This window comes from Solanum stenotomum, chromosome 5 (assembly GCF_019186545.1).
Source record: "Solanum stenotomum isolate F172 chromosome 5, ASM1918654v1, whole genome shotgun sequence".
NCBI lineage: Eukaryota > Viridiplantae > Streptophyta > Magnoliopsida > Solanales > Solanaceae > Solanum > Solanum stenotomum.
The window spans coordinates 27,109,919-27,130,729 of NC_064286.1; the positions used below are offsets into that span (position 1 = coordinate 27,109,919).

The 20,811-nt window shown below is 42.8% G+C and overlaps 1 protein-coding gene across 1 annotated transcript in view; it reads right to left on the reverse strand.

The window, feature by feature from the left end:
- Positions 1-8,293: 8,293 nt before the first annotated feature.
- Positions 8,294-20,811, reverse strand: part of LOC125863832 (cytochrome c oxidase subunit 3) — a 17,679-nt gene continuing 5,161 nt past the window's right edge. Inside the window, 3 exon segments of the mRNA XM_049543820.1 lie at positions 8,294-8,398; positions 8,498-8,673; positions 19,041-19,235. Coding sequence (XP_049399777.1) covers positions 8,294-8,398; positions 8,498-8,673; positions 19,041-19,235 — 476 coding nt within the window.

Below are 20,811 nucleotides of genomic sequence, written 5' to 3' on the forward strand. Positions count from 1 at the left end.
AAGATGGTTGGTTATCTCCTGCAGGAATTCAAACCTAGGGAGATAGAACTCTTTCCAGAAGAGATAAGGCATTAGGCAATATTTTTTGTCATCGATTGACTCCTATTCCCACTTCTTGGGAGTGAAAGCCACTTGACTATAAGGAGAGGAGCGGCTGTGAAACGATGATTCCCCCCTTTCCATTGAAGTAGGGAGGGCCTCCTTCCCCACCATTCTGGCCTATTATTGATAGGGATTTTACCGATGCTGAAGATAGCTTGCTTACCAAGCCGCCCACTTGAGAAGCTAGTCTCCAGGAAAGAAGCGAGGAGGAAGCGAAGATGTCTACGAAGCTTTGCTTCTCCCTTTGTAGTCGTAATACTCGGCTTGTCGCTACTTTGATTCAAAAGGTAACCGATGGTTCCCGACTTTCCCCGCTTTCCGCAACTGTAACCACTTGTTATTTCGATTACTTCATCCATAAACCTTTTTTTTATTTCAAAATAGCGATACGTTCTAAAAAAGTAAAGGAGAAACTTCCATTCTAGAAGCGGTAGCTTCCCGCCTTTCTCGAGGTGAGAAGTTCCCTTCTCTTTTCTAAAATGTCTGAGGGGTCTGCTCAACAAACGTACAAATCTTTAGGTTGTTTAAGTAGGTTTGGGCTAAGGTCGTTGCGCTCCTGCCACCTCTTGGTAAAGTAGGCAAATGGGCAAGCCCCCTCCTGTCGCAATGGTGTAGGGCGTCAGAGGCTGTTACCCCGTGGCCAACTCGAAGGGGCTGAAGTTCGATGCAGAGCTTTTTGGTTGTTAAGTTATAGCAGGACTGAGCAACATCCAACAACTCTAGTCGTTCTGGTTTTTACTAAAATGGCTTAACTTGCCCTCAAGGAGTCCATTTATTCTCTCTGTCTGAGCTTTCAAAGAAAAAAGAGTGAAAAAAAAGAGATTGCGCTTGTGACTCGGGATGGACCTTTATCGATGGAGGAAAGGAATAGCGGTGGATTCCTATAGAGCATCCAGGAAAAAGCAGATTCAATCGGACGACGAATTCTTACGTGGTCCGAGGAAATCAAAGGTCCGCTTCCACAAATTTCATCTATATTAAATCTCTTAATATCATAATAGCTTATATAGTCATGATTCAATTCAGGTCCATCTTGATTGATTTCTCATTTTTCGGATCTGATTGTAACAATGGAGAAGTAGGAAGACTTTGGCGATTCATAATAGATAGGGGTATCTAGAATATCTTTGTCTCTGGACGGACATAAAAGATGAATAATGAAAGATGAGGAAGAGTATACTTTGTAGTGAGATAATAGTTCTCCTAATCGACTACTTATTATGATAATGAACATTCCACTTAAAAATGAAAAAACGACTCTCCAAGCGGTTACCATTTTTTTTTTCATATTCATATTATATCCTCTACAACAATTGTTGGGATGGACTTTCGTGGAAGATGAAAAAGCCCTTTATCGGATTGGAAGCGATGACTTAAGCCTCTTTCTTCTTCTTATAGGTCGTTTAAAGAGCGTGACTCTTTAGTTTAATTAAGTTCTAATTTGGAAATGAAAAGGCCTCATTTGATTCAATTCACGAATTAGCCCACTATGAGTCTACTACATTTTTTTCATAATAATTATATATAATTATCTAATAATAATAATAAAGTATATCATTTGTCTATCTCTTACAACACAGCGAAACTAAATGGTTCGAATCTAAATTGATTTTAGGCTGTACACCTAATTTTCCTGGGATTGTAGTTCAATCGGTCAGAGCACCGCCCTGTCAAGATGGAAGCTGCGGGTTCGAGCTCCGTCAGTCCCGACAGATTCAATAAATATATTCATCTCTCATTTTCTATGAAAGGGGGCAGGGAGCATAATTTCATTCCCAACGGGGGATCTTTTTTTTCTTTTTTGTTTTGCATTTCTCATCAAAGGAGATGAAAGCCACTTGACTATAAGGAAAGGGGATTTTTTCATTACTTCAACTAGTACCGATTGATGGGAGAGAGGCATATGTGGCTTAGTACAATTCATTATTTATTGGCATATTCAGGATTCCAAGAGAGACTGGGTCTGGTTTTTCAACCCGATCCATGTATGTAATGGAATATAGTACCTTATTTCTTTTTATCGGGAAAACATACACAAATGGAATTCCTTTCTTGTACGATACAAAATGAATTTCACTCAATTACATTACCCTTAGAGAATACTTTTCCAGATTCCACTTTTTCCTTTTCTGGCTCCGATTTTGTGTAACCTCAATTATGAACATTTTGAATTTGAAAAAAGAAGGATATATCTCATTCAAATTTCACACTAAGATTTTGATATATGCGTACCAGTACTAATCCAGGAAGGAGGATATTCAAAAAAAGAACATGGGAATGCCAAATTTTCTTTTTTTTCTAGTTAGAATGGATTGGTCGTACCTATCTAATCAATAATTGTTTATGACTGACTCGCTATTCACTCGGTTTTTGGGTCATAATCATTATGTAGAAGAGATGGCCTAGTGGTTTAAGGCGTAGCATTGGAATTGCTATGTAGGCTTTTGTTTACCAAGGGTTCGAATCCCTCTCTTCCGCACTTTCACCTAATTCACTAATATTAATGACCAAAATATATCAAATAGCAATGGAAAAAATGATTCCAACAGTTAGACCTTTCTTTGATATATATACTCTATTCCTAATTGCTATTTTTTGGAAAATACTGGAAAGAGTGGACAAGGAATTCAAATATCCCTGCCGATGTGTTTTGACATCCCACAGCTTCGGTTGATCGCTTAGCCCCGTTCCTCTTTGGCACAAGAGCGCTCGATCAGTGAGCTATTACACACTCTTTCAGGGTGGTTCTGTCTCTGCACCCCTACCTCCTTTATGACTGAGCGGTCATTTAGGGGCCTTAGCTGGTGATCCAGGCTCTTTCCCTCTCGACGATGAGGCGTATCCCCCATCGTCTCACTAGCCGACCTTGCCCCTCTGTTATTTTGAGGTCATATCTAGTATTTAGAGTTTGCGTCGATTTGGTACCGCTCTCACGGCCCGCACCGAAACCTTGCTAAACCCTAGATGCCCAGTCAACTGCTGCGCCTCAACACATTTCGGGGAGAACCAGCTAGCTCTGGGTGCAAGTGGCATTTCACCCCTAACCACAACTCACCCGCTGATTCTTCAACATCAGTCGGGCGGACCTCCACTTAGTTTCACCCAAGATTCATCCTGGTCATGGATAGATCACCCAGGTTCGGGTCCATAAGTAGTGACAATTTCCCTATGAAGACTCGCTTTCGCTACGGCTCCGGTGGGTTCCCTTAACCAAGCCACTGCCTATGAGTCGCCGTGTTATTCTTCAACATGCACGTGGTCAGAGCCCTGGCTCCTCCCACTGCTTGGGAGCTTACGCTTTCATGTTCTATTTCACTCCGGGGGGTTCTTTACCCTCACGGTACTACTTCGCTATCGGTCACCCAGTAGTATTTTGCCTTGCAAGGTGGTCCTTGCTGATTCACACGGGATTCCACGTGCCCCATGCTACCTGGGTCATAGCCTAAGCTAGTGATGCTTTCGGCTACTGGACTTTCGCCATCTAGGGTGCAGCATTCGGGCTGCTTCACCTAGCTGCACAACGGTTGTATTGCTCTCCCACAACCCCATTTTCACGGTTTAGGCAACTCCCATTTCGCCCACCGCTACTACGGGAATCGCTTTTGCTTTCTTTTTCTCTGGCTACTAAGATCTTTCAGTTCGCCTGGTTCTCTTTTGCCTGCCCATGGATTCAACAGCAGTTCGAAAGGTTGCTCCAGAGTGCCCTCCTGGGCTGCAATCCAGAAGAACTGGAAGGTCGAAAGGACCGGTCAAAGGAATTGATCTAAAGCTCGAGTATGGTACGAGGATCCACTCCGTACCCTTTCAAGGAAGTTTAACGCAATGATAAACCCCACCTATTTATTTGCATAGTTGAAAGTCAAATGAAGCGAGGTGACAAAACAAAGAAAATCAACAGGAGATGAGATAGAAGCCTTAAAGGCCTGGCCGATTCCAATTCCAATAATGGTCGGTACTTTAGGGCGTCGAGATTCCTTTTTTAGAGATTAACGATTAAAAGATGGGATACTTTTCGAATATGCCATAAGGGAAAACGCAGATGAAAGAACACTTTAAGATTTATCTACGCTCAGCAAATCTCTGAGGTGAGGGTGCGACGGTCAGTCTAGAGATTGAAAGGAAACTGAAAAAGGATACTTTATCGAATATGCCAGTCCTGCGTCTTCCTTCAGTCTAGAGAATACGAGTCTCTTAAGGGGTCGGGAATACTATTAGCTGGATTCCAAATCAAAGAATGCAGACATGAGAATTGAATAGATAGCTTGGGGAACGAGAGCTTCCCTTAAGAGAAGCGTTCATTCATGTGGCAGGAGAAGGAGAGGGAGAATCAACATCTTCAGCGTAGCGAACTTTTTCTCATATTCTAGAAGTTTTAATCGCCTCTAAGTCCAATAGCATTTCGTTAGATAGGAACATATTTGAAAATACTGAGAACTCTCGGATAGAGTATTAGAACGGAAAGATCCATTAGATAATGAACTATTGGTTCTAAGCCATCTCAGACGATTAATCAATAATTCGAAGTGCTTTTCTTGTGTATTCTTGATAAACCAACATTTATATATAGATGTAGGAGGATCCGTTTGGGAAGTAAGAAGCCCCTTTGACAACTCTTCATCTACATATAATTCTCGATGTGAAAACACAGAGCTAGAGGGCTGATCTTTGAATAGGAAAAAGAGTGGATCTACAGGGTCCAAAATGAATTGGCTTATTCGAAAAAGGCCTTGTTCTTTGGAAGATCTATCTCGTGTCTGGTACTGCATGGTTCCACTCTGCAGGAACCCTGAATCAGTCTCTTGAAGCTCATCATTTACATCATATAGGATCCGCTTGTCCCAAAATGACCTAGACTAATAGGGAAATCCCAATTCATTGGGCCTTTCGATACAATCAAATAGAAAGCCCCAAGGGCGCCATATTCTAGGAGCCCAAACTATGTGATTGAATAAATCCTCCTGCGGGTCAAGGGCTCCTTCTCCCTCCCCTTCTTCAAACTTTGATTCATATTTTTCATAGAGAAATCTCTGATCAAGGATAGACCAAGAGCCCTTTTGCATCATATCTAAGGGCCTCTAGTCGGGGTGAAGGCATCATTGAGAAATCCTGTTTATGCCGTTCACCTGCTGCATGTATTTGAGTCTTGGACGACACGATTACCTCTCATAGAAGGTGTATAAACGATGGGTCCGCTGGGTTGAGAGACCCATGAACTGGGTGTGCTACCTATCGCTGGTAAAGTATAATGTAAAATACCAGGGATTCGATATCCCAGGTTTGATTTCTACTTGACTCGTTAAAGGGTGAAAATTTTTACCATGATCAAGAGAGATAACGACATGATTGATAGTCTAAATAAAAATGGGTTGACCGCCTCTATGACGATGCGCCTATGCGGGAGGAGGTAAAATATGTACTAATACGGTTTTGGAAGGGCTTGGATCTTTCAGAACCATAAGTATCGTACTACTACTAGTGGTTCAGGTGATGTAGTAGAGGTGAACACAAATTTAGGTTCCGTTGAGGTGAGCACAAATAGTAGTTCAGATTTAAGTTGGTTTAGTGAGGGTGACCGCGAAAGTTACCGAATGGCTCAATACAGTCTCTGGGCTTTTCTGCACTTTCATTGGATTAGTTTTCGAATAGGGAAGAAGGGTAGCACCATCCCGGGTGTTAGGATATATTTGTAATGTAGAATATTATGTTAATAAAAAAACACATGGAGTCATTTTTGCATCTTTGCATCAATACCCTAGCACCGGGTATCCTTAACGCCTACCACCAGGCCATACCCGCAATTACACCATACCGTCGCCATAAAGTCTCATAGACCTGCATCTTTTAAAGAGACGAATTGGTACGTATGGGCTTCCGCCATCCATCTTATCATGAGATAGGCATCCTATGTTGCGAAAAGCATACTATGAGGCGACATTTATAGGCGGGGAAGTAGCCTTGTAGTCTTGCTTGTTCATCATCGGGAAACTGAACTCCCTTGAGATAGGAAAAAAAGAGTGAGGTAGTGGACAACTAAGAAAGATTATCTTTTCATGGCTAGAAGTGCTATAAAGGTGAGTAGGTAGAAAAAGTAGACAAGAACTATCTTTCTATACCTGAATCAGTTTGACTCAATGCTTGCACTTGGATCTTTCTCCCCAGCTTCTTTTTACGATTCTAGTCAAGCCCCGCTAGTATGCCTCGAGAGCCTGAGCTACCCTTTTTTTCCTTACCCATATTTCACAGTTAGTACCCTCAAAGCCATTGCCTTTCAAGTAGAGCGTCTTTTCAAGTCAGTCTTGTCCCACCTGGTCATTAGCAAGTGCCTTGGGCCCTGCCTCTCTTTTCCAACAATCTCAGCCGAGTGCTTCGTTCCCCTCCTTTTAGGCAAGCTACTTCGTTCCAGCCTTTCTCTTTCTATTTTGAAACACTTTTGGCTTGAACTCTATTCGTTTGAGCTCGCAACCCTTCTCGATCTGTCTTTTTAGACTCATTCCCTTTCTCTTTTGAAACAATCTTAGTTCAAGCACTGGTTGACAGACTCATCTCCAACTATATTTCCAGAATGCACTCTTAGACGGAAGCTCAGGTTCGAGCCCAACTCATGAAAATGCCTTTGCTATTAAAGGAGAATGAGCCTTCTCTATCTCCGCAACTCTAATTGTATCCGCATAGAGTAGCTAGGGCTAGAGCATCAATCTTCTTACTTCCGGCTGACTGAAAGGGAGAATAAGACTTTTTATTTGCCTTAGTTTGCGAAAGACCCCCAGAAATACAAAGAATAGTAAGAATACAGTTTCTAACAAGTATAAATTTCCAGATTCAGCGAATGGAGCAAGAACAGGTTTATCAGCTGGAAGTCATGTCCCCGGCTAGCGGATAAATGGAACTATCCTTGTGACTTATTCCCTAGATTAATTCCTTTCTTAAGGGGAGTTATCATTCGAGGATTTGAGAGGATTCTCATCCGGCTCTTAATCAACGAAAGAAGGAGTACAAGAGGTCTCACCTGGAGGACCAGTAAACACATTACCTACGCGACAGTCAAATGAACATTATACTGAGTCATTGGAAATCGAAGTAAGGGAATTGGAGACTTCCCCAATCGGAGAGAAGAGGAGTGACCTAATCACTTAGGAAGAATCAAAACCATAGAATTCTAGCTTCGCCGTCCTTACCTTCAATCCAATCTGATTCTGATTCCGCGGATAGTCTTTCAAGTTCAGAAACGATCACCCAATATAACCCTCCTTAAATGACCTAGCTTCTTTCCCATCGGGAATGGTGGCACATCGTTCTTGATTGGGCATCTTTCAGAGAGGAAACTGCATATGAATCAGGCACACTCTAACCCCTTCCCTCCTAGAGGTGGGTGCTTTACTTCCTGCTCTTTATCCATTAAGAGAATAGGGTCTGAACGGACAAATCTTAACAAGATTAGATGCTCGATCCAAAATATTAAATATCTCCTGATTCTCTTAAGGCCACAAATCACGAAAAGTCAGGCAAGAGCGCTATCAAAGACTGTTTCCCTAGAAGAAGAGCTGGGCAAAGACTAAGGGAATATATATTCATCGCTATAAGACAAATGAAGTTCGACATCAATAAAGAGAAATACTTTCTTATAAAATGCTAGATCCCATCTTTCATGCTTCTGGTTTCGTGGAAGGTGAAAGGGCCAGGGACAGAACTCCAGGCACATAACTCCTGGGGGGAGAACTCTCCAGGGACATAACACCATTCTGTCACCGCGAGCTTAGGGCATTGGATTAGGATTCCCCCCACCTCATAAAACATTATTTAATACTTCTGACACATATGATATGAAAGAAGATGAGTCTTTATTCGCCTTATCAAGCATATTTTCTTTTCAAGAAAGAGGCAAAGGATATGAGCTTGACACCGCAGCTAGGCGTGGTTCCGCAGATTGTATACGTGGTAGGGCTCGCTTCAGAAAGTAGGTTTCCAAGCCTGCAGATTCAAGAGTTAAGTTAGAGGTTAACTAGTTAAACAGGAAATTCAAATGAAAGAAGGTTCTTTCACCTTATATTGATTCTTTATTCGTGCTTCAACTCATAGATGACTACCCGAGAATCACTCACTCTACTATAAGACTACTAAGAGGGATTAGATTACCAACCCCTCTTTCTAACTATAACTTTAGAACAACTATGCTTATCGCCCGCTAAAGCAATTATCGCAGCTCCAGGTGAAGCAATTGTAACTGCTTGGGTGGATCAGAGCTACTCAAAAACCGTGATAGGTGCTTGAGATCAAAACTGCTTACAACAGCCTTGACCTGGTCCAATGGAAAGGGAAAGCTGAAAGAAAAGAGAGTTTCAATTCACAAATGATCCGATACATATAAAGATGCTACTTGAACTCGACTCTGTGAAACCTTGTTTGAGCGAGAAGAATGGAAAACAGATAAAGAGTTGTATCTAGGTCCTATAGAAATTGGAATAAGAGTTTGCCGGTCATGTGAAAGCTCTTCAGGGAGCCAAAAAACACTCCATACGAGGCCAATCCGATCTCCATTGTGTAGCCCTTCAAGTGTTGATAGACGGCGAGCTCCTGTTGTTTTTTATTGGCATGGACTAAACATAGTCCCTAGCTGTGAACGTATGTGTTGACTTCGTGAAACCTTAGTAGGATGGTTCACTGGAGATGCAGTGTGCTCGGCTTTTCCATTTTATCTTTGTCTTTGCCTCCAACAGTTGACTGGGCTATAGCTAAACTTGACCTTTGTCTAAAGATGTGGTTCCACCAGATATTCGATTTGAGAGTACCTTCTCATTGGGGCATGCCGGCAACCTTGCGGCTGAGAACTGTCTGGTGCGGGAGTAATCCATCGAGCTGAATGCTTGGTTGAGTATTCTATCGTGCCTAGTAAAATAGGCATCCATATACCTATGTGTCTTGTGTGCTTATTAGTTCCATTGAGGGGTGGCCAAAGGTTAGGCGCACACATGGGCTCATCCCCACCATTGATCTATAAATTTCTATTTTCCGCAATTTTGGTTGTCAAGTCGAGATATAAGTGTATAGGGGCATCAAACTTCTTGTGCTACGATGGGTTCTGCCATGTGAAAATGGTGAACTGCTTGCCAGGGCTAGGTTAAACCATGGTGTTGTGTTACTAGGCTTCGCCTCTCCCTTCACTATGAAAGTCTCGCTCATATTCTTTAAGAAAAAGAAGATGGAAACTGAGCTTGATTATCTAATGGAAGGGAAGGAAGAAGTGGAACTTTGCATAAATTGAAGATCGTTGGGGATGAGTAGAAATGAATTGCTTTTCATAAATAGTAAGATTCCATTTTATTTGTCTCCCCCCCCTCCCCCCCCAAAAAAAAGAAGAAGAAGAGAGACTTGTTGGAAATGTGCTTGGTTGTTGACCAAGAAAGAAAGAAATGGGAGTCTTTGGGCATTGCTTGGGCTAAGTCAAACTTGGGACGAGTGTTGTATAGCTACCTAGTGATTTACAAGTACCCTCACTGCACTGACCATAGTAAACCCCTTCTCGTTGTACCGAAATAGAGATTTGATTTAAACAACCAGGTACAACATATGAGTTCAATCCATTAGGTTCTTTTTTTTTAGAAAAGAAACGAGACACAAGAAAACATCTTTGATTACGATTAAAAGGAATAGTCCAAAATAGACCAAGATCCAATTCGGGTCATTTCTTGGTGAACATGATCTGCCATAATCTCTTCAACCCCTTCATTTATGTGCCAAAATAGAGAGAGATTTGGTAGGAAAGTGGAAGAGACCTTTTTGTATATGATAATCAAAGGGAGTGGAAAAACTATAGTAATTCTTTGGAAAAACCCGGTTCTCTTTGTGTTCGAGCTTTCATTCCTCAATAAACTGATTCCTTCCATCATATACCTCCCCATGATATACCATGAGTTTACGGTATTTCTAATACATTTCACTTACAAGTTGTGTGTGTCTAGGGCCTTTTTATATTGGTTTTTATGTGTTTTTATCATGTTTTGCAGGAAAAATGTTCAGGCGCGGAAGTATAGAGATAACTGAAAGAAATGCAGAAACAGGGCATTCACGGAGGTGAACTACGGACCGTAGGTCCATCCACGGTCCGTAAGTGATGACCGTAGATTAGCAGGCATGGTATTGAGGACAAATCAGGGAAATCTGACCAAGTGTGGAACCACGGGGTCCATTGACGGTCCGTAGATTGATCTACAGACCGTACTGTTGATCCGTAGAATGATACTGCGAGGGTTCCAGTACCTGATTTTTGAAGATTCTAAGTATGGAGCTACGGAGGGGATTGACGGACCGTAGATCGATCTACGGTTCGTACGGCTAGTTCGTTGTTTGCTTCGGAGAAGCTGATTTTTTGGAAGCGAAAATATTTTCTAAGTCCTGCCTGACGGAAGGGACTTATGGACCGTAGATCCGTCGACGGTCCGTAAGTCAGTCTCGTGGATTGAAGATGCGTACCTGAACAAACTTTCCTTAATTTATTTCCCTTTTAATTTAGGATTTGTTTTCTATAAATAGGACATGTAAACCTCGTTTTTGGGGGTTAGACATTAGTATTCTATTTTTACTTTATGACTTTGGAGATTAAGTTGCAACCCTAGCAATTATTGATTTTCTACATTCGTTTTGAGGATTGTGGCTTTGCAATTCAAATTGAAATTCTGGGTTTATTATTCTCGTTACATAAGTTCATGATTTATTCATCTAATATTATGAATTGAGTTCTTGATAATATGGGTAACTAAATCCACAACTAGGGTTGTGGGAACCATGAGCGATTAACAAAGTATGAATAGTAAATAAGTAATTCTTGAATAGTGTTTTGCATGCATTGATAATTCTTTCGTTTAAAAGTCTTTTTAACGAGTGCACGCGTTAGAACTCGCCTTGTTACTACTTGCCGGATCAAGGAGGTAATCAACAAGAAAAGAATTATCAACATAGATTTATTGTGATACCATCTAATAGGCTAGTATCAATTGGTGCGAAGTAGTAACTAAGCCAAACATCGATTATGATGTCTAATATGAGATAAAGGTAAGGGTTAGTAAATTATACACACGCAGCCGGATCAAGGTGCGGGGTGAAATTTTCTAGATGCCGGATCAAGGATTTAGATGCCTAACTTATCACTTTGCATGTAATACACTAGGAAAGGATTGCAATTACTAGGATTACTGCATTATGAGCTTGTGGGGAACACGTCTACCCTAGTTAATTTTCTCATTTTGATAACAACCGAAATTGACTTTTGTTTATTGATTACTTACTGAATTCTTACAATTTGTTTCACAAATCCCCCCCTTTTGATTTCTTGTTTCTGGAAGTACTTTGGCTAATTGAATATAATTGTTGGTTAAAGTAAAGTCTAAACCATTTTCCTCGTGGGATCGACCCCAACCTACAAGTTGGGTTCTTTACTTGATAACGATCGCTTATACTTCTTTAGGGAGGTGTAATTTGAGCGTATCAAATTTTGGCGCCGCTGCCAGGGAATCTGGCTTTTAGATTTATTTTTAACTACATTATTGAACGTTAGTCAAATATTTCCTAATTTTACTTTTTCCCTTTGTTTTTGTCTCTCTCAGGTTTCGACTCTAGTGTATGCCAAGTACACGGAGCCAAGGCGAACCACTTACTCCGTACGATCCATAGTTGAACAGAACTTTGCGAAGAATGAACAATCAAGGACTTCCAGTTAATCCTATCGGAGGAAATATAGATGAAGCAGTTGAGTTACAACAACCAAGAGTAGTTGGTGGAGAAAACCGGGGTTTAGCTGAAAATCAATTGGGAGATGCAGTGAGAGTGCATGGTCCACCAGGCCCACAACAAAATGACAACTATCGGGGCAACATCGATATAGCAGACTCTGATGGACCCATTGTCCTACCTCCTCTACCTCCAGGGCACACATTTGTGGTGACTGGTAGTTTGATGCGGATGCTTACAGCAAAAAGCTTATTTTCAGGATCGCCATCGGAGGATCCACATGCTCACTTGGCCAAGATAAGGGTGGTTTGCAAAAGTTGTGTAGGTAGAGCAGACTTGGATATGAATGTCATTGGATTATGAGTGTTTCCTCTGTCACTGACAGGCGATGCTGCAATATGGTTCACTGAGCTTCCGTATAACTCAATATTCACATGGGACCAACTGGTAGAGGTGTTCCGAGCAAAGTACTATCCAATGTCTAAGAAGCTCAATCACAAAGATAGGGTCAACAATTTTGTGGCATTACCTGGAGAGTCTGTGAGTAGCTCATGGGACAGATTCATTGCCTTCGTAAAAAGTGTCCCAAACCACCGTATTGATGATGAGTCACTGAAGGAGTATTTCTATCGAGGACAGGATGATAACAATAAAGCAGTACTTGACACTATTGCCGGAGGTTCATATGGTGATTGTACATATGCACAGATTGCTGAAAAACTGGAGAGGATCTCTCGCAATAATAAAGCATGGAGCACTCAGAGGTCAGATACTGGAAGAAACACATTTGCCGTTCATAGTACAAATAGCAACTCTGCAGATGATATTCGTGAAGAGATGGCCCAGATGAGGACCGAGTTGGGGTTGGTATTGAAGCATGTGAGCGGAGGACCAGAAAAGGTAAATGCTGTGAATTACTTAACTAGAACTCCACCACCAGTGGAAGACTGTTACTATGAATAGGATGCTTATGCTGTGAATGATCAGACGAGGAGTTTCCGACCAAATGCCCAAGGATCCAACACGGAAAATTGGCACCAAGGTCAAGGAAACCAAGGTCAGAACTATGGAAATTACAACCAAGAGGGTCACTATGTCCGGTATGGGAACTTCAATCGCGACAACAACTACAATAGGAACAACTATGGCAACAAAAACGATCGGGTTGGACCTTATGTTCCCCCTCAAAATCGGGAATCTGGTGCTAGGGAAACTGGAGGCAATATGGCGCGTATTGAAGATATGATGCAGAAGATGATGAGAAGGTTTGATGCAACTGATGAGAATGTGAAGGAGATCAGAAACGACTTGTCTGGTATTGGACAAAAGGTTAACGCCCATGCAGTGTCAATAAAGCAGCTAGAGCAGCAGATGACTCAGTTGTCTACTGCAGTGAACCCACGTCAACCTGGCACTCTTCCTAGCAACACCATCCAAAATCCAAAGAATGATGGTCATTGTATGGCAGTTACTACTCGAGGGGGTAAGCAAACCATAGATCCACCTAGGCCGTCTGTGGTGGAAAGTGAGATTAGAAAAGAAGATGATGTGATAGAGGTTAGACCAGAGTCTGAGAAAGCAACAGAGCAAGAGGTGGAGATATCTCAGAAAGCGGTCCCCATACCTAGACCTCCACCACCTTTGCCACAGAGGGTAGTGAAGAAGTTTGAGAATGGTAAATATCGCAGGTTTATTACTATGTTGAAACAATTCTCCATCACTGTTCCTTTGATAGAAGCCTTGGAGCAAATGCCTGGGTATACGAAGTTTATGAAAGATATGGTGACAAAGAAAAGGTCTGTGAGTTTTGAAGCTGATGATAGATTGTAGCATTATAGCGCTATTGCTACAAGATCTCTTGTGCAGAAGAAGAAAGATCCTAGTGCTTTCACAATCCTATGTACTATAGGGTTGTTACACTTTGCTAAGGCATTGTGTGATCTTGGTGCTAGCATCAACCTCATGCCCTTGTCTATTTACAAGAAGTTGGGTTTGGGGGACCCAAAGCCCACTGCAATGCGGTTACTAATGGCCGATCGAACTGTGAAAAGGCCCATTGGTGTACTCCATGATGTGCTAGTAAAAGTGGAGTCTTTTATTTTTTCGGCAGATTTTGTGATTCTTGACTGTGAGGTTGATTTTGAGGTTCCCATCATTCTGGGGAGACCATTTCTTGCCACAGGGCGTGCGTTAGTTGATATGGAAGAGGGACAGATGAAATTCAGACTGAATAATGAAGAAATAACTTTCAATATTTGTAGGTCCATGGAGCAGAGTGGTGAGCTCCAAATAGTATCTGCTATAACTTACAGAGTGGAGACTGGGACAGAAGTGCAAATTGAAGAGCGACTAGGTGTTGAGGCACTAGCAGCAGTTATTATGAACTTCGATAGTGATGGCATTGAAGAGTATGATGAGTTGGTAGCCGCACTCGATAGGTGTGACTACCAGCCCAAACCAAAGAAGTATGAATTAGACATGAAGTATCGCGAGTCCCCACCCGCAAGACCATCTATTGTGGAGGCACCAAAATTGGAGCTTAAGGCTCTACCACCGCATTTGAGATATGTATACTTGGGCAAAGGGAATACTTTGCCGGTCATCATTGCGGCAGATTTGAATGCAGGACAAGTAGAGTGCTTGGTGACTGTGTTGAAAAGGTTCAAGCGAGCTATTGGGTGGACTATAGCGGATATCATTGGGATTCCTCCCGGTATTTACTCTCACAAAATCCAACTCATGCCAGATCATAAGCCCAGTATCGAGCACCAGAGAAGACTAAATCCACCTATGCAAGAAGTAGTCAAAAAGGAGATCATCAAGTGGCTAGATGCAGGAGTTATTTATCCCATTTCAGATAGTAGTTGGGTATGTCCGGTGTAGTGTGTGCCTAAAAAAGGTGGTATGACTGTGGTTCCAAATAAAAGAAATGAGCTTGTTCTAATAAGACCTGTTACTGGATGGAGAGTTTGTATGGATTACTGAAAGTTGAATGCGTGGACAGAAAATGACCACTTTCCTATGCCATTCATGGACCAGATGTTGGATAGACTTGCAGGAAAGGGTTGGTATTGTTTTCTTGATAGGTATTTGGGCTACAATCAAATCTCTATAGCTCCAGAAGACCAAGAGGAGACCATCTTCACTTGCCCATATGGGACTTTTTCTTTCAAACGGATGCCATTTGGGTTATGCAATGCTCCAGCTACCTTCCAGCGGTGTATGATGTCGATATTTTCTGATATGGTGGAGGACACTATTGAAGTGTTCATGGATGATTTTTCAGTTGTAGGTGTCTCTTTTGATCGGTGTCTAGATCATTTGGACGAGGTGCTTAAATGGTGTGAAGACTGCATCTTGGTGCTTAATTGGGAGAAGGGTCACTTCATGATTAAAGAAGGTATAGTGTTGGGACATCAAATTTCAGAGAAAGGTATTTAGGTTGATAGAGCTAAAGTTGAGGTGATAGAAAAACTTTCTCCACCCATTTCAATAAAAGGTGTTAGAAGTTTTCTTGGACATGCAGGTTTTTATAGGAGATTCATCAAAGATTTTTCAAAAATTGCACATCCTTTGTGCTAACTGCTCGAGAAGGAGAGTAAGTTATATTTTGATGATGCTTGTCTTAGAGCATTTGGAGAGCTGAAGGAGAAGTTGGTTACAACACCTATCATTATTTCACCGGATTGGAGACAACCGTTTGAGGTAATGTGCGATGCGAGTGGAGTGGCGGTTGGTGTAGTATTAGGTCAAAGGCGAGAGAAAATTCTTCACCCTATTTACTATGCTAGCAAAGCTCTAAATGTGGCCCAGAAGAATTATACTGTGACCGAACAAGAACTCCTTGCGGTGGTTTTTGCATTCGAGAAGTTTCGTTCCTACTTGCTTGGTACTAAGGTCATAGTGCATACTGACCACTCTGCATTGAGGTATTTGATGGCGAAAAAAGATGCAAAACCAAGATTGATTAGATGGGTACTGTTGCTGCAAGAGTTTGATTTTGTGGTAAAAGATAGAAAGGGAACCGAAAATCAAGTTGCCGATCACTTGTCCAGATTAGAGGAAGAGGCTATGCTAAAGCTTGGAGATAGGGCCGAAGTTAATGATGCTTTTCCAGATGAACAGGTATTGGCTGCTTCTTATGATCTGATTCCTTGGTTCGCGGACTTTGCTAATTATTTGGCAAGCGATATTGTGCCTCCCGATTTGTCTTTTCACCAAAAGAAAAAGTTTATGCATGATGTGAAGAATTCTTTTGGGATGAACCTTATTTGTATCATAGTTGTGCTGATGGGATTATTCGTCGCTGTGTGCCCGAGGTTGAGATGTTGATTATACTTGAAGCATGACATTCATCGTCTGTTGGTGGGTATCATAGTGGTATTCGGACTGCACATAAGATGTTGCAGTGTGGATACTACTGGCCTACCATTCACCAAGATGCTCATGATTTCGCCAAGTCTTATGATCGTTGCCAAAGAGAAAGAGGGATTTCAAAGAGGCAAGAGCTCCCTATGAATCCTATATTGGTGATAGAGTTGTTTGATGTATGGGGCATTGATTTCATGGGTCCATTCGTGAGTTCATATGGGATGAAGTATATTCTTGTTGCGGTTGACTATGTATCGAAGTGGGTGGAAGCAGTTGCGCTCTCAAACAATGAAGGTAAAAGTGTCACCGGTTTCTTGAAAAAGAACATCCTCTCCAGATTTGGTACACCGAGGGCAATTATTAGCGATGGAGGTTCTCACTTTTGCAATAAGTTGTTCAAGGTACTACTTGAGAAATATACTGTCCGCCACAATGTAGCCACCCCTTACCATCCACAGACTAGTGGTCAAGTTGAAGTATCCAACAGAGAGATCAAACAGATATTGGCGAAGATTGTGAATGCCAATAGAACGGATTGGTCAAAGAAGCTTGATGATGCTCTATGGGCATACCGTACTGCATACAAGACCCCCATAGGTATGTCTCCCTACCAACTTGTATATGGGAAGTCTTGTCATTTACCAGTAGAACTAGAGCATAAGGCGATGTGGGCAATGAAGAAATTAAATTTGGATTGGGGCGCTGCATCTAATCAAAGAATGGATGACTTGAATGCACTTGATGAGTTTCGCCTAAAAGCTTATGAAAGTTCAGCCTTGTACAAAGAGAAGATGAAGAGGTATCATGATCAAAGAATTGAAAAGCGAGAATTTGTGGTTGGTGATCTTGTGTTTCTATTCAACTCTAGGTTGCGCTTGTTTCCAGGCAAACTTAAGTCCAAATGGATCGGACTATTTTTGCTCACAAAATTGTTCCCCCATGAGGCGGTTGAGCTGGAAAAAAAGGATGGAACAAGGTTCATGGTAAATGGGCAAAGGATCAACATCTATTTGGGAAATGCTGAAACCGTGCAAGAAGTGATTGAGGCCTACAATCTTGATGAAGTCTGAGTAATCAAGAGGCCTGCGTCGTGCTGTGACGTTAAATCAAGCACTGCTTGGGAGGCAACCCAAGATATACAATATAGCCAACGATAGGATATAGTTTTCTTTTTTCTCTAGTAGTTTGCACTGTTCGATTTATTCCATGGATCAAATTTGATAGTTGTTTTAGTTTGGTACTAGTGTTGACTAGAATTAGAATAGGGTCCGTGTCTAAAAAGTGTCCAGAAAATGTAAAAAGAATAGCCTATTGGTTGCTACATGTGCAGGTACACCATGAAAATTCTGTAGAAAATGGTCTGGTGCAGAAGTCTACGGACACAATCGACGGTCCGTCGATTCATCAACGGACCGTAAATGGTGCCCGTAGATCCCAGGTAATTTCTAAAGTCTTAATTGTATGAGTGATCTACGGTCCTGATCTACAGACCGTAGATTGACCCACGGACCGTAGACAGGGTCTCGTGAGTCCATACCCTCAGGCTGTCTGACCAGACCCGGATCCCCCCATTTAAAAACCCCCATTTGTTTTAAACCATTCCCCTTCCCTCCATTACTCCCAAAACCGTTTCTAACATTTCCTAACCTCCCTAAATCACTCCATAACTCCTCCACAATATCATCCCTTCCATAATTCCCCAACTTCCCTTCCATTTCAAATACAACCCATCCCATAATCTAACAAAAAGGGTCCGGTGTTTGGTCAGTAACGAAGAGGTGACTCCTTGGTCTTGCTAAGCTTAGTATCATCACGCAATCACCCCACTCCTTGTTGCTTGTAAGGTAATAGACTTTCCCTTCACTTTGAATTTCAATTCATAGATTGAATATAGAAAGTCGGGAGTTGGGTCTTGACTTTGGGTAATTGTTAGATGAAATTGCATGATAAACTTGAAAATTACAATGCCCTTGGAACGATAGATAGTGATTGTGTAGCATTATTGTATGTGATCGTAAAAACTATATGCTAGTTTCGACTTAGGGTTCCATAACTAGTCTAAATTGTTTGGTAAAATAATCGGCCGGAATCTTAAGAATGAAGAACTAGCATAATTTAATGTTGTAAATGCATGATGAGATTGTGTTAATGTGGAAAACTAAGGCCAAAAATGTATGATACTTGGCACAGATGACATCCACGATACCCCGTCTACGGAACGTAGATCCGTCTACGGAACGTAGATCCATCTACGGACCGTAGATCCATCTACGGACCGTAGATCCATCTACGAACCGTAGATGGGGTTCGTAAATGGATGCACATGAAAAATTTCACCAAGTGTGAAACCACGGAGGTGGACTACGGTCCGTAGATCCATCTACGGACTGCTCTGCACTTCCGTGGTTTCCATCTGCAACCTATATGACAGGCCCCTTGATCCACAGAAGAGATCCACGGACCGTAGATCAGTCTACGGACCGTAGGTCTCCTCAGTGGATGACCACTGTAGTATCTATCTGAAAATTTTTGGGATTTTGTGCTATTCGTTTATAGTCTTGTTACTTTGTGTTAGTATAGTTTGGTTAGTCTTGGGCACTAATATCTCTCCCGCAGGTACAATGGCACCCAAGAAGATGGTCACCTACTCAAAGAGGGGCAAGTCAAAATCTGTTGCCCCTAGTTTTCGATTAATTGATGAGGACACAGATGCAGACACTGATCCAACATATGTGCCTCTCAACCCTAGGACTTCTCGCGCTGCACCCAGAGGCACCCCCGGAAGGTGCTTCCCGACGTAGTCACTATCTCCTAGTCTGATGAGGAGCACACACTGATCGGGTCACCAACTGGGGCTGCTTCTAGTTCAGAGGGGTCTATGTCTGGGTTCGAGTCTGCCCATACTTCAGGCTCCGAGTCTGGCCACTCTTCACGATCCAAGTCTGCCCATGCTACAGGGTCCAATGCCAAATCATCTACAGGGTTTGGAGAGAATGACCAAGCAGCCTCGTCTGATGAGGCAAGTAACTCATAGTCCATACCTGCACCACAGAATGATGACCCAACTCCTGTAGCAGGCGAGCTAAATAGGTGGTGTGTAGAGGGTCAATGGCAAATTTATCTGGATGCTAAGATGGTTAACGACAAATAAAAGATGGCCCGACTAATTACAAAGGAGCGCAGAGTCCTCACGGGGAGCCTGCATACTGTTCCAGACATTCACCGGCTGTTCAACCTTCACAAGTGTGACTCGATGGCTCGAGACCCAGGGACGTACAACGAGGAGATTGTGCGGGAGTTCTATGCTTCCTATGCTGCCACTCTCCACGGTTCCATTTCCAAGCGGTCAAAGCCACTAGCGCAGGATCCGCTCACTTCCACTTTGGTTCGAGGGTGTCCGGTGGACATATCACCTGCCACGATCAGACGCTTTCTCTATGGTCCTACTATGGGTCACTCTTGGTCTCTCAACAGAGCTGAGTTTGACTATAGATGGGACATCGTGCGGAGTGGCGCTTTCCAGAGGAATGTTGAGTAGCGAGAGGCTGTTCCACTGTGGTTGGCTAGGTACATTGCTGCAGATGGTGAGCGTGCAGAATGGGTCGCCGCTCCACGGTTGGGCATCCGGAAGGCCACACTAAATTTTGTGGCCAAGTTCTTCTGGCTGTTGGGGCGTAACAGAGTGTCGCCTACAAAAGCTGATAATCAAGTAACTTGGGACAGAGCGGTCATGGTTGCAGCATTGGTAGAAGGAGTGGAGATCGACTTTGCCCGCATGCTGCTGGTAGAAATTCACGAGAGGGCTTTCAGAACCTCCACTACTTACCACTTCCCATGTCTAATTTTTCATTTGTGAAGGGACTCTGGAGTGCCGATCTGGCATTGTGACAAGTTAGTCCACCCTACAGGGGCATTAGACATTGGCCTTATTCGAGATGAGGCAAATGTGGCAGCACCTCGCAGAGAGCCCCAGATTGAGGTACCTCCCTTGGGTACCGATCTTGCAGACACAGGGCGGTGACTCCATGATCCCAGACCACACCGACACTGTCCCGGGCTCCTTATCTCAGGCAGCTAGTATGGCTCCTAGCTCTTCCCGGTCCACACCACAGTTAAGAGCTACTGTTGTCCCAATGGCCAGAGTACAGAAGTTAGAGGCGCAGATGGCCACACTGCTGCATCACATCCAGCCGTGGATGCAAAAGTTGATAGCCGAGTCTGAGGCTAGGATGGAGGGGATGATGGACCGGAAGGTCCAGGCTATTAATAAGCATCTTGATGCCTTCGAGTTGCAAGTCCTCGAGCTATCAGCTCCGACCATAGACCTATCTGCTTTGCAGGCTGACGTAGCCAGCCTCCGGACTGACGTTGATGCCATTCTTGCTACACCTTCAGTTGAGACTCAGGCTGCTCCTACTGCACTGGCTGATGATACAGTGCTAGATGCTCTATTCAGTAGGACCATCGAGGAGGGGCCTGCACCGACACATGCCAAAGGCAAGCGATACCGTTCTCATCGCACGGAGGAAAAGAAAGCTCACAAGAGATAGCGTCGGCAGGAAAAGGAGGCTAGGAGGGCTTCGATTGTAGACGAAGAGTTGCGCCAGCAGAGGGTGC